This window comes from Uranotaenia lowii, chromosome 3 (genome assembly GCF_029784155.1).
Source record: "Uranotaenia lowii strain MFRU-FL chromosome 3, ASM2978415v1, whole genome shotgun sequence".
NCBI classification, from domain to species: domain Eukaryota; kingdom Metazoa; phylum Arthropoda; class Insecta; order Diptera; family Culicidae; genus Uranotaenia; species Uranotaenia lowii.
This window is the reverse complement of record NC_073693.1, coordinates 72,065,801-72,080,575: the sequence shown is the minus strand read 5'-3', so window position 1 is coordinate 72,080,575 and position 14,775 is coordinate 72,065,801. Positions and strand designations below refer to the sequence as shown.

At 35.9% G+C, this 14,775-nt stretch overlaps 1 protein-coding gene across 4 annotated transcripts in view; it reads left to right on the top strand.

Annotated features, from left to right (window-relative positions):
* LOC129755835 (uncharacterized) overlaps positions 1 to 14,026 on the top strand; it is a 59,074-nt gene extending 45,048 nt beyond the window's left edge. The window contains exons 4-7 of one of the 4 annotated variants that reach the window (XM_055752518.1): positions 2,919 to 3,085; positions 3,156 to 3,218; positions 10,909 to 12,936; positions 13,012 to 14,026. In XM_055752518.1, the coding sequence (XP_055608493.1) occupies positions 2,919 to 3,085; positions 3,156 to 3,218; positions 10,909 to 12,936; positions 13,012 to 13,464 (2,711 nt within the window). In that variant the 3' untranslated portion in view covers positions 13,465 to 14,026. Of the gene's footprint in view, positions 1 to 1,975; positions 2,818 to 2,918; positions 3,086 to 3,155; positions 3,219 to 10,908 lie in introns of those variants that run through there. The other 3 variants (XM_055752519.1, XM_055752520.1, XM_055752517.1) reach the window with 3 other exon arrangements.
* Positions 14,027 to 14,775: the final 749 nt, after the last annotated feature.

The window sequence follows — 14,775 nt, the reverse complement described above, 5'->3', positions numbered from 1 at the left end:
TTTTGCGGTCAACGAATATGATTTCTTCGAGCTATGGTCAGTACTTCTTCCATTGCAATCCGCATTTTCCGCCGGAATTGTGTAAAATATGAAATTCGTATATATAAGAGCAAGTTCACTGGTGTTGGGAAAAAGTGGTAGAAATTTTGTCACTTTTAGCACATTTTGAAAATTTTGCCATGCAAAAACATTTTCAAGATCTGTGGCCTTCAAGTTTTTCTACAACACGTATTTCTATCACATTCGGCTGAAATAGAAACAGTGCTCTAAAAAAAATACAACGCTCAAGGATCTTGAAAACATTTTTACTTGGAAAAATTTTCAAAATGTCAATATTTCTACCACTTTTACCAACACCAGTGAACTCACTCTAAGGGAGAATGAGAAAGAGTCACGATATCGACCATTGCATTGGCACCACAGGAAATGAAGATAATCTTCATAAGCCTTAAAAGTGTAAAAAAGCATAGCATCAAAAGCCATATGTTAAAAGTCAAAGGGTCCAAAGTAAAGCAAAAAAACTTGAAAGCTCTCACCGGGATTTTTTGCCCATGACGTCCCTGGCGACTGCCATCCTCCGTTTTATGTCTCTATGTTTGCTCGAACGTCTAACTTTTCTTGCTACAAATCAATTAATTTCGCACATTAGTTCTTATGACACGACAAAAGAAATTCAAGTTTTCTTGCAAATTCCACTGCAATTTATTCCAAAAACCACTAAAAGTTGTACTTTTAAGAAAAAAAAATCACCAGCAATGAAGAGACAGAAAAACGCGTTCCCATCCGGGCAAAGCCTACTTAGAACTCCGAATTTTTTCAAGACCTTTCTACTATTCAAAAAAAAAATTGACACGTTTCTTGAAAAAAATTCCGGTGTGGTTTTATTTCCCTTATTTCCCCCTCCCTATTTCCCGTAGGTCTGCAGAAACTTTACAACTCCATTAACTTAAAAAAGAGGAACATATTTTTTATTGGAAACTGATGTCTTTGTAACGGTAATTCATTGGTAAAATTTCTGTTTTTCGAGCGTATTTTGAGAAGTTTTTCTTAGATTGAAATTTACTTTGAAAACCCGGTTTTCTCATACAGAGTTAAATAACGTGTACTTGGACTTAAAGTTCTATGTAACATCATCGGCATGAAATAAATAAAAAAAATCATATTTTACAGATTGTTAAATTTCGTCAAAGAACCTAGGTTGTTTCTAAGTCTTCAAAATTTATACAGATTTTAAAAATTATACATTTTTTCTAAATGCGTAAATTACTGGAAAAAAGGTCTTGATCCAAATGATTATTGGATAAATGAATTTAAGAACAAGTGACGTGCATATTTAAATAAGTTTCCGATACATCATTTATTTTTGCTTTAGTTTGTAGATTCTAGTATTTTATGATAATTAACAATCTATCGTAGGTAAAAGTGATAAAATAAATACAACTTGAGAAAAGCTTTGCGGCCGCACCAACATCTATGCTCATCCCTGATGTAAACTGTTAGTTAAACACTCCAAAATACTTACATACACTTACATATTTTTCCAAAAATATTTATTGATCTGGAAAGAAATAGTTGAAGGGAAAAGTTAGTTAGGTTTTGGTTTTACACCGGTCAAATCAAATGGAGTCCTAGTAGAAATAACATTTTCACAGATGAGAAACGCACTCTGCCGTCTGGAACCGTCACTAGCAGCATCCACACAAGACATCACATTTTCGATTCTGCGCCCCTTAAACACGCGCTCAATCTTATCATCCTTCGAATGACAGTGTTGTTGGGTGGTCGGGGGTTTCTTATTATTATCCTTTCAGCCTGCCCTGCCTGCTACTGACGACGACGGTGATTGTATGAGTGTGTGTGGCTTCTACTAAGAAAAGGCAAGGGGAGTGGGTTGTATTTTCCTCCCATCCATCCTTGTTGGGTGGGTGGGTGCAATGTACGGGAAACGGATGCCATCACATAAGTACGTCGTATCAAGTCGATCGAGGTGGCATCAGGGGAAGGATTCTGTCAGGATTCTTTTCCATAGGGAGCGGTGATGCCTACATGTGTATATTAATAGCGCCAGTGCGGGGGAGTCTGTCAAAATAGGCATTCGACAATACTGATGAAAAGTTGGTGGTGCATCGAATGACGACCAGGTTGAAAATAGTGCTTTTTTCCTGGAACATCCAATTATTTCGTGCATTAGCTGCTGGGGAATTGACTCATCCGTCGACAACAGACGCTGGATGTCACTCATTCGAGGCGCGTGCTGTATTAGGAGACGAATTTTAACCAAGAAAACTTCCGTGTTTCATTTGAGGCAATTCACAAAAGTGGTTGTATAATAAGTGTTTTAGGCGGACTAGCTGCACAGGCAGATGTTGTTTGTAAAGTGGCAATCGAAAGTACCCGCGGGCGTTAAGAGTTTGCGGAAGTAAATCTTAACGCAATGCTCCCAAGAAGGACAATAAATGTGACAAATTAGTAATTACATAGTACAACCTAGATGTAGAATCAATATAGAATACGCTTACCCTTTGTTGTATACATTTCGAGTGAAGAAAATTGTGAAATTGATTCGTAGAAATCGTCAGTATTATGTTGTTTAGTGTTCGAATATAAAAAAAATGGAATAGAAACACTTCGCCTGAAAGAATCAGTATTATACGAGAAAGTCTATAATATACATAGTACCCTATAGTTCCGAGAGGAAATAAAATAAAGCAAAAATGCACGGATATCCCTTCATGCAAGTCGTGCAGTACAGCGTTCCCACCTGTACTTGGGCCCCTCCTCCGGTGGAAGCACCCCGGCCGCCGTCTGCCACCACTGGTCATTATCATATTATTCACACGAAAAATAGAACAAGCCCACCATCAACGATGTGAAGTTTCCATTCACTAACGTGTCATTACCCCCTCGTTTTCTTGCAGCTCCTGTAACGTCCGGAGTGCGGAAGTACGTCATCTGGTGTCTGATATGCGGCGGTATTTCCTGCCTGCTCGGGATCCTCTTTCTCGGGATCTACTTCCTGCTGCGCTCTTACACCAGTACCGTGGGCTACTTCGAGACGGTGCCCACCTTTGTTCCAGCCACCTTGGTAGGTTTTATGACGTTAAACAGTTTGAACTTTGGATTCTAAAAATATTAACTCGTGGTTTCAATTTTAGCTCATGGTCACTGGAATCTGTATAATGAGTTTAGCGAGGAGGAGGAACCGGTATAGCTATCTTGTAAGTATATAAACGTGTCATTAATAAGCTTGTCAGATTGCCCAGATATTTAATACAAAATTTGGGAAAAGTGCGGTTTTGCCCCGGTTGCTCGGAATTCATTGAAAAAAGCCCGTATTTTGCCCGTATTCAATCACCTTATATGGCAAATCGAACAAAAAAATTATTATTTTGAATTTTTTTTTGATTATGCGTCCATCACGATTTTTTTAACAAGTTTTATATAAAAAATCATGCAAGGTTTTATGGTAGCCCAAAATTCAATTTGAAATCTTCTTTTTTTTCAAGTCTTTTTTCTTAATTTTTTTCCGACATTTTTTCCGCATGGACCAATTCCTGATTCTCAAAAGTTAAAACTGAGCTCAATAAAGAAATAAATCTTTTCGAAACCAAACAAGGTAAGAACTTCGATGGTATGTCGTTTGACAGATATTTGATTTTTCATTTTTTTACAAGTTTTTTTTAACAAGTTTTATAAAAATAATCATGCAAGGTTTTATGGCAGCCTAAAATTCAATTTAAAATCTGCTGATAAGTTTTGATGAAATTTTTTTTCAAGTCTTTTTTCTTCATTTTTGTTGAGTATTCCCTGAGTTTTTACCAAATTAGCCCAGATATTGCCAGATTTTTGTCGACAATTTTGAAATCAAATATCCGGATTTTGCCAGGGTTTTCGATAAAATAGACCGGATTTGTCCGGACCCGGAAAATACCAATTAGCTAAAAATGTAAATGATAAAATTGTACCAAACTTGCTTTCAAATTTCTCTTACACAAATCGTTCGTTTCAAGCAACTAAATATGGGCATTTTCAAATTAATATCTAATCTCTGCGTGAATAAATTGATAAATTTGTCGGTTTAAATCAGTTTTTTCACCAGTAACTAAACTGCAGAGACAATAACAGTCTATTTTTTTCGTATTCGTATTCCATTTACTTAGGTGCCTAGAAAATTTTCTCAGCATTTTTCAATAATGTGCTTAGCATCACATTGAACATTATTTCACGGTGTCTTTTTTTACCTCTGAAAAGAATAAATCGGCATCTCTGAAAATTTGCCAAATTATAGAGGAGACTCTCCCCTATCCAACTAACTATTCAGGAAATAAAATTGATCGGGGGTTCTTTAAAACAATTTTTTTTTGTAGATTTGAGAACAAAATACACGAGCAAAATTTTCAAGTTTTCGCTAATAATTTGCCTAAGAATTTCAAAGTTTACATTTTTGAGCTTAGGTGATGCCCCCCCCCCCCCCCCCTTTAATATTTAAATTTTATTTCTCGATAAAATAATTCTTATGTGAATGATTGACGTCGTGAAGTAACAACGCGTCCTTTTTAAATTTTTTGTTCCTTCAATTTCACATTTCCGATTCGTTTGTTCTCAATAAACAATATAACGAAAAAAATTATAATTTGAAGTGATGTTTGAAACAGTGTATTTTTCAGTAGATAATGAAAAATAAGTACTACCGAATCGCCGGGTGGTCGCCTGGAATGGTTCCTAACTAGGATTTTTTTTTACCTTCAGGAAAAGATAAACCTTCAAGATCGATTTAAATGGACGGTCGTAGGATCGATCCACCTAAAAAATCGAAGTTTGAGGATCGATTTATGATAGATAGATTTTTTAACAACTTTTTGTTATAAAAAGGACCAAAAAGAACACGAAGCTTCAAAGATGCATAGACCTTCTATCTTTGGTAAAATAAACGCTTTAACTTAGGTACTTATTGACGTATTTAAAGTTTATAGACAAAAAAGCCAATTTCATTTTAAGTATCGAAATCGACTAAATACTCAACAAATGGAACTTAAATGGAACTTAAAAATTAAATGTAAAAATTATCATTCAAAAATTTTAAAACAAATAAAAGATACGTCGGGAAACGGTCAACGTTTTTGGATGAAATGTTTTTTGGAACATTTTTGATGGCTTCGTTTGCACTTGTCGGCAATTGCTCTGGTGTACCTTACACTGACAAATCATTCCACACATTAGTTTGTCAAATTTCACACATTATCGAAATAAGTAGACCAACACATTAAATGTGTGAAGGTACTTTTGCACACTAATAGGAAATACCGCTTAAAGAAACGAAATGTGGGCGTTTTACACATTATGCAAAATGCGTTTAAAACGGGAAAATGTGTGAAAATGGCAAAACAGTTCAATTTAGGTAAACGGGAGGTGATAGTTAAACTTATTTTCAATTATTTGGATATAAAAACACCATGATTTGCAATTAAAATGTTTCATTTTTATTAATCCTCGGACATGATTGGTAATTTATTCAATTTAAGTGCTGTTTTGAGCAATTTCATAAGCTTTTTCTACCAGCCAGAACAGGCCGGCGATACCAGGCCGGATCTGAAAGAGAAATTGATGCGTTAGTCGATTTAATTTTAAAATTTAAATGCTTTATGATAACTTGCCATTATTCTATCATGACTTGAGGCGACTTTAGGGATGATTCGTGCTTGGCTCGCGCATAACTCTTTGTGATTTCACACACTTTTCCCTTAATCCGCGAATTCGGATAATTTGTAAATTTCGTACTTGCATGGTGTGTGAAAACTACACTCGAGTTTGACAGCTCCATACATTTGCTGATAATGTGTGAAACAATTTTGCAAAATGTGTGAAATGATTTATCAGTGTACATATAATTTGAGAAAGAATAAAAAAAATTATCATTGTTGCCAATATCGCCAATCGTAAGTTGCTTATTAGGTTTTTCGTTATTTTAAATATTTTTACAATCGAAGAAAAATCATGAATCAAAACTAAAAATCATAATATTGTAACAAGCTCTGATTTCAGAATAAAAGCGATATATGAATTTAAATAATAGATTGAATTTTATTTCTCAATTATAAATGAGATTTTCAATTCATTATGAGCCATCATTGAAAAATTTACATTGAAACTCGAGATTTATAATAATATCATGAAATGTATATGTGAGTGTTCGTTTGAAATTCAAATATTATAATGCCATTCAACATAATATAAAAAATCAAATTTAGAAATTTTGTTTGGCTGAGTTTCAAGATCGACACCAATCATATCATCAATATTGACTCCAGATCATTCACACAATGATAATTTAAATTAAAAGTTATAATCCAGTTTTAGATTAGTCAAAAAAAAAATTTGTTTATTTCAATTGAAATTGATTAAGACTCCACAGTTAATGATAGCAACAACTACAGGGTTTTCAATATGTTTGGATACACTTTTTAACCAAATGTTGCGGTAGATTCGTAGCAAATGGAAATTAAAATTTTTAATGATAATTTTGTGCTATCATCAGACAAACTATTCCTGGTTTTGAGAAGTTAATTTGCATTCATGCCTTCTCACACCACAAGTACTGTAACAGGCAAAACCTCGATTTTTTTTTACCAAAATGAATGGTTCACCTAACATATCTCCTTTGGCTCAATTCTCATGACCATTGATCTTGTCGAAAAAGTACAGAATACCTAAACTTGGCTCACATAAAATCTTTTTTTTTTCATATTTGGTGTGAAATATCCCAAAAGTAGCTGCGTTCCTGCTGGTTTTTATAAAAAAAGCTTATCTAAGTGGTAATAGAATTATTTCACATCGGAAATAGACGAAAAATATGAAATATGTGCTTGTGTAACTTTATTTTGAGTTTACACACATTTATGGTTCCTTGGGCTTCTTTTTCATGTATTGTTTATTTGTACTGTTATCATGTATTGTTATTTTACACAACAAATGCGGGTTTTTGGAAATTTTGGCTCAAAATTAAAGGTACCGTAAAATGGGGGAACTTTGATCACCGGGGTTACTTTGATCAACATGAAATTTTTGCAGATAATTGTCATTAACTAAGTCTGAAGTTAAAATATCTGAAAACTGTTCAATACGTTTGAAAGCCTATATTACTTAAAATGTAATTTCAAAATATATTTGTTTTTTTTTCGAAGACTCACAAACAAACACCTCTCCTGATAAAATTATAGCATTTTGAAGCAAATGGGTTGTTTTATGTCAAAGTTGTACTTTTTTCCTTTGTATAGGCATAGTTTTAGAGTTATTTTTATATTAATTCTGTGATAATTTTTGGATATTAAAAAAAACGGACATTTTATATGAGAAAGCCTGTATAGAACAAATGGCTAAAACACTATGAAATTATTAGGTTTGAAGCAAAAAAGGACATGGGAATAGTGGGAGGCCCTAGGGAATTGCATGAAGGTAAAATTTCATTTGTTTTTTGAGGCCAATATTCAGAAGTGTTTATATTTTTTGGCCCTAAATGTATGTAGCAACATTGTCCATCTTTTGCGTGAAAAATGTGTATTCAAAGAAATCACCGTCTTCTTAGCGTTGAAAGTTGAATCGCTAATTGACTTTGTGGGATTTTTTCCACAATTAAAACTTGTCCTCAAAGCCTAATTTTTTTTCTTCAAACGGTAAAACCCCCGTTTCTTAAATTGAAATTGAACAAGGTAGTTGAAATCACAGAAAAATTTTCAATTTCACATATTTTTAAGCAATTATCTACAAAACTACGTTCTTAATTCTAGAATTTTTATGCAGATTTTTAAATTTTTTCATCTTATTTAGATATTATTGGGATAAAATTTCTTTAGTAATATAATGACTTTGGTAATGGGGAATGCGATTTAAAAGTGAAATAACTCAATTTATCGATGTTTGTTATAAATTTTCTATTAAATTTCTGAAAAAAAACATCACAGATAATTGTCAAAGACCTTTTGGGTCGAATCACAAAATTTCAGAAATCAATTGCTTTTATCAAAAACTTTGATTTTTGTCGGTAACTTTGATGCCGGATAATTCAAGTTGATAAAAAATTCAAAAACGTTCACCCAGTCATTATTTTTCAACTTTCGTAATTTTCGTCATTATTCAGAAATAAAAAAAATTTCACAAGGTATTGGTTTTAATTTTTTCCAGTATTTTAATATTAACCGAACCATCCTTTTTGCCGAATTCGATAGAATAATTTAAAAATATTATCTGCTGAGCATATTTTTTATCATTAAACTTTATTTTTGCTTGAAACGAAAATAATGACTTGACTAACGGATTTCGAAATTCCTTTGATCATGTGTAGCTTCCGATTTTTAGCTGCTCTTCCTCACTTTAATGGATTTTGCATTTCAAAGTTGTAGGTGTTGAATTATTAGGAAAAATGTATCATGATTCCTAAATAATAAAAAAAACTCCAATATTACATTATGCCAATAAACAATATTGCAGTTATGTCTTGAACAGAACATAATGAATTCTTTAAAAGCTAGGGAAAAGGTTAACAATCTGAATGATTGTTGGGAAAATGCAGATTAGCGCATATTTGACCATGCCATATTCATTTTCCTAATAATCCATTGTAGAAAAAAGTTTAGGCATGAACATTTGAAAAAAGCTTCGCGGGCCGCACAGAAGGGTCTCGCGGGCCACATGCGGCCCGCGGGCCGCTGGTTGCTCACCCCTGGTTTAAGCCACTAATGTCGTTTGAGTATTCTGCTATCAATGATCATGATTTATACTCCTTACCTCAGTAAGTATTTTAAAACTTTTTAGTGTTACAAAAAAGCAACCCCTTCCAAAATATTCGAAAATGAATTAAAAAAGTTATCAATGTTTCCCCAGTTTACGGTACCTTGCCCTCCAAAACTAACTCTCTTGGGTTGGTTAGTTATATCATACATGTTGTCGAGAATAAGCAATTACCGAACACCTATTTTGACTCTATATTAAACTAGCTGACCCGGTAAACTTCGTTTTACCTTCTTAAGTATAAATCGCAATAAATGATTAATTTTATCTACACGTCCTTAACTGCATCGTTCTCGCGAATAGAATCTTATGAAAATCGTAACAAATAAAGTTGAATTTGTATTGGGAAAACCTTTCATAAAAAGTGAGATCCTTGAAACTATTATACAAACCATATCTGACCCAAAAACCCCTCGGATACCAAATTTCACTTCATTCCGACCGACCATTCATACATGATGTTGTTACAAAGAAAATGCCTCCATTTTTGTATATAAGATGTGAAGAAGAGATAACTTTGTATGGGGACCCCCTTTTCATCAAAAGTGAGATTCTCGAAACTATTATACAAACCATCTCTGACCCAAAAAACCCTCGGATACCAAATTTCACTTCATTCCGACCGACCATTCATACGTGATGTTGTTACAAAGAAAATGCCTCCATTTTTATATATAAGATTGTTACCATTCTACTATGTGGAACGAGATGTCAATGTCGCGTACGGTGGACTTGAGAAATCTTTGAAGCTAATAATATTGAATTAAGGTAAAAAAAAATCAATACAAAAAGTGTGAATGACCATTTTTTAACTGTCTTCAATTAGAGTAAATTATTTTTATTCTGAACAATTGGTTTTAAATTATATTGATTTTAATTTGTATTCGAACTTATTCAACACCCTATATAGAACAAAGAACAGCAATTTTGATGCACATGTTTTAATAACTGTTTCGAAAGATTTTGCCGTCATAAGATCGAATATTTTATCAGATTTTGTCTATCCTCTCTTGTTTTGGTACACTGGCTAGTCTAACTTTAAATTTAGAAATTTTCACTGAATTGCAGTTGAATGAAACAATAACCCGACATAAACAAAAACTAATCTAAAATTCATTTACTATCCTTTTTTTCATGTTTTATTATTTAACATCTACATATGTAGAAGACTACAAAACTTTTTTTTAATATTTGAGATTTATTTTAATTTTAATTTCAAATTTGGTCAAATCTTTGAATCCTGGTATATAAAATACGAAAACCATCTTTTTTCTGGCACGGAAAATTTAAGATTCGCAGATTGAAACTGTATCAAAGAATATTTAAAAAGGTGTGAATAGAAAATGGGCTAGAAATGTTTAAATTTCTTCTCTAGTTTTGAAATTTTTCAAAACACATCAAACTTAGTTCAATGCAATCAAATTGAAGGAAAAGGTACAATGTACCGCATCCCCCTCTCCCCCTCCCTTCACTCTGAACGTTTATTCACTAGATATAAAAGTTCTTTATATTGGTCGATTTTTTTAAATTTGTAAAATCAGAACTCCGATATAAAGAAGCCAAAAATATAAATAATACAAAAAGGGCTCACCAAATCAAAGGAAAACGATAATTACGGATGATTCAGGACGCAGTTCAGGGCTATCAAATAAGTTTCAAGTTCCTATTTATTTCTATTCTTAGAACACGCAGGAGCTTAAGGTGCCCGTCTTGCCCTTATTCTCCTATATGCTTTTAATTAATGAAACAATAACTATTGTCAAAAAATATTTTTTTCATTAATCTTTGTTCATTTTAGTATCCATGTTTAAAAAATTTGTTCAGCAAATATCGATTGATCATGATTTTCAAGTTGGTTATGGTTTGATTAACATATCTCAAAAATTTTCAATACGTTAGGACCCATATTTGGTAAAGCGTGGGGGGGGGGGGGAGGAGGAGGTTTAATAGCTATAGTCACGGTTTGAATTTTGAAAAAAAAAAACTAATTCGAATGTGCTACGCAGTATGCAGGGGGGGTCGGAAATGTTCAAAAATAGCGTTAGTTAATATTCGAACGGCCCTAATCATCAAATAATTCCAGAAATAAAATGCAATATTTTTTCCCTTCTCTCTGTTTCCCAGATCAAACTCTCCGGTGCATGCGGGTTGGCTTCGGCGCTGACCTGTGCCCTGGTAACGGTCACGACGACGGTTCTGCACATGAGTCGGCTCCAGGTGCTCCGGGAGTGCGAATACACGCAGAAGACACGCACCTGTACCTGTTACTCGGTGACGGCTGAGAAACAAGCGGAAGGCGTCGACGACAATGTGCGATTCGTGTTCGATTCCACGTCTGACTGTGGCGTGGTTCATGGTGCTTTGTACTCTTGTCTGAGAGCTGTGTTTGGCCTTTCGGTGGCTGGAGTGCTGGTGGCAGTTTTCAGCTGCATGTTGGTATATCAGCTGCTCAGTCATGAGCGCAAGAAAATGTACTGGGAACAACTTGAACTGAGGTGCAGATCTTTGTACTCTGGCCAGCAGGGACCCTCGGTGCTTCCATCTGGACCTATTTTGGGAGCTGCTAGGAATGGCAACTGCAGGTGCTGCGAGCAGTGTCATGCCCATAGGAATATGATGCCTTCCGCTTATCCATGGGAAGGTGATCAACGCTTTTGGGCTCCGGGTCAAACGGGAAATTTTTATTCACCCAATCCGGGGGGAGATGAAAATGGTGGGCCCAATCGAATAAATCAAAATAGTCGTCGAATGCCGGGATGGAGTTGGCCTAGAATGCCCTGGCAGAGAAACGACGCCCAACGTTTGTCACCCCATAGTCCAGACTCACAGTATGGTTTCTCGAATAGAACCACTGGTCAGGATCCAGCGGTCATTCCGTCGAACCAGCCTCGATACAATGTTATCGAGCAACAGTACGGCATCTGGGGACCTCCGCCACCTTACAGCGATCCAAATAGTCCCGCACGTAGAGGCCGTTATCAGTACATTCATCCAGCCCAGTGTCAACCCATGCTGGAAGCAGCTGCCCCTCCTAGTAACATAGCGATTTTGGAGTGTCATCAGCATCCCATAGCAAACGATAATCATTCCATCCAACAATTCAACAATCCAACTCAATCTAACGCATTTAGAAATCCAGGAAAGCGACAGGTTTTCAAGCCAGCTAAGGACAACTACGAGAACACTCCGTCCGATAGTGACGGACCGAGGGACCGATTCTCGAACACGCTACCGTTGAGAAAAACGAAGAAACGCGTCGAAGCTGGTGCAAAAAGTATAGGACCAAATCAACCGGCTTCGCGAGTAAATGTTCAGAATGTTTTCAATCCAAACGCAGGCGGTGGTGAGCCACAAAATTCGGTTGAAACATCGGAGAATGAATACAATGAACCTTCGCTACCGCATAATGAGGCAAGCTGCAGTGTTCAACCCACGGCAATGCACGCCAAAACGAGACGAATCAAAGCCGGGGTCGAGAATACTGGCTTTCAAACTGTAGAAGCTCTAGAAGCTGAAGTGATGAACGGAAAAGGGCAAGATCCACCAGAATCGGAAGTTTATTTTGCCGATGTGAGTAGTTGCTGTAACATTTCTGTGAAGAACGACAACTACTATGACGAAGCTAACCAAAGAAGAAAGAACATGAAAGAGAAAAACAAACAACTGCAAGAACAGGACCAATTCAGCAAAGACCAAGCGGATGAATACATTGCTCAGCGTTTCGGAAAAAGAGAGCCGTCCGTCCGAAGCCGTTTGCCTCTTCCACAGATCATTCCTGAAACGTACGAAAAACCAATGGTGATGCCTCGTTCATCGTTGATGCATAAAGACATTTCCCGCCAAAGTATGTGTTCCGTAGAATCGGGTGAAAAGACCGACTACACCGATCTCTCGCCTGCCACTCCCAGTACAAACTTCCCTTCCGTTACATATCCTCAACCAGAGCCCAGCAATAACTTCAACAATGTCAATCAACTCAATGCTGAATCGAGCAGCTCTCCACTCACCGGTCGGGATTATCTGCTTGAACCGAACAGCTCCAGCTTCATAGCTTCGTACCCGTACTCGTCGAACGAACAAAGCCAAGAAGCTCACCGTCGGTCAACGAAAAACCTCCAGGACATCTTTCTGGCACCCGATTCGCAGTACGAGGTAATCAAGGACAGCAACAGCAATAGTAGTAAGTACACAGAATCCACCCCGCTAACTTTGTCCTACATGACTCAGCAGGACATGACGGCACCCTTCGCGTACATCCCTAGCAAGATGGGTCCACCGACGGCGACTCGAGAACTGTACCAGCACCAGCACCCCGTCGCAGCCGTTAGTCCATCGCAACAACAGCAACAGTTCAAGCCGAAATCCCCCAAAAACCTCAACATAACTCCCATCAAGCGGCAAAGTTTGGGGACCAACATTAGTTCGATCATTCAGAATCTGAGCGGCAGTGATGTAGGCCTTCTTTACCCGGAAGGACGACACAGCCATGGGCCTGGATCTTCCGGAATTGCTACCACTGGTAGTAGTAGTAGTGGTGGTGGTAATAACAACCCAAATGCTGGTTGTGGGGGACCAAGTGGACTGCGGGAGTTCAACCCGAACCAGGCACAGCACGACGACGAGGACAGCAGCAACGACGAGAACAACGTTTCGGATGTAAACGAGAGGCATCGATCTTGAGACGAAGTGTATGTTTGAAGCGGAACAGGCGCGCTGAAAAAGTGAACCACGACAGGTTGATGTATTTGAGAAAAGGTTAGATATTGTTCCAGTTTTGAGAAATCCAATTCAAAGAACCAGAAACCAGTTCGAAGACCTAATTAACGCATTTAATTTGACAAAGCTACCTAGTTTTTAATTTGATTACAGCAACAATGGCTATGATTACAGTTTTTGAAGATAAATGCAGAACAAAATACAATGAATTTACCTTTAATAAGGTTTCAAATGATTTCATGGAAAAAAAAACTATGATTTCGAATTGGAGCCATTTAAAAAAAACTTTTGAAGCTTTGCGTATTTATTCCAAAAACCAACACTGTTAAAACCCAGAAGGTAATTAACTTGCTAAATTTCTAAAATTATTCATTCGTTCAAAATTTTCAAAGTGACGATTCAAGATATTTTCTAGAGAAAAAACACAATTCTAAACCCCAATTGAATTGTTTATCTGAAATCTGAATTCAGAACCTGAATTCTGAACCTAAATTCTGAATCTGAATTCTGAATCTGAATTCTGAACCCTGAATTCTGTATCTGAATTCTGAATCTGAATTCTGAATCTGAATTCTGAATCTGAATTCTGAATCTGAATTCTGAATCTGAATTCTGAATCTGAATTCTGAATCTGAATTCTGAATCTGAATTCTGAATCTGAATTCTGAATCTGAATTCTGAATCTGAATTCTGAATCTGAATTCTGAATCTGAATTCTGAATCTGAATTCTGAATCTGAATTCTGAATCTGAATTCTGAATCTGAATTCTGAATCTGAATTCTGAATCTGAATTCTGAATCTGAATTCTGAATCTGAATTCTGAATCTGAATTCTGAATCTGAATTCTGAATCTGAATTCTGAATCTGAATTCTGAATCTGAATTCTGAATCTGAATTCTGAATCTGAATTCTGAATCTGAATTCTGAATCTGAATTCTGAATCTGAATTCTGAATCTGAATTCTGAATCTGAATTCTGAATCTGAATTCTGAATCTGAATTCTGAATCTGAATTCTGAATCTGAATTCTGAATCTGAATTCTGAATCTGAATTCTGAATCTGAATTCTGAATCTGAATTCTGAATCTGAATTCTGAATCTGAATTCTGAATCTGAATTCTGAATCTGAATTCTGAATCTGAATTCTGAATCTGAATTCTGAATCTGAATTCTGAATCTGAATTCTGAATCTGAATTCTGAATCTGAATTCTGAATCTGAATTCTGAATCTGAATTCTGAATCTGAATTCTGAATCTGAATTCTGAATCTGAATT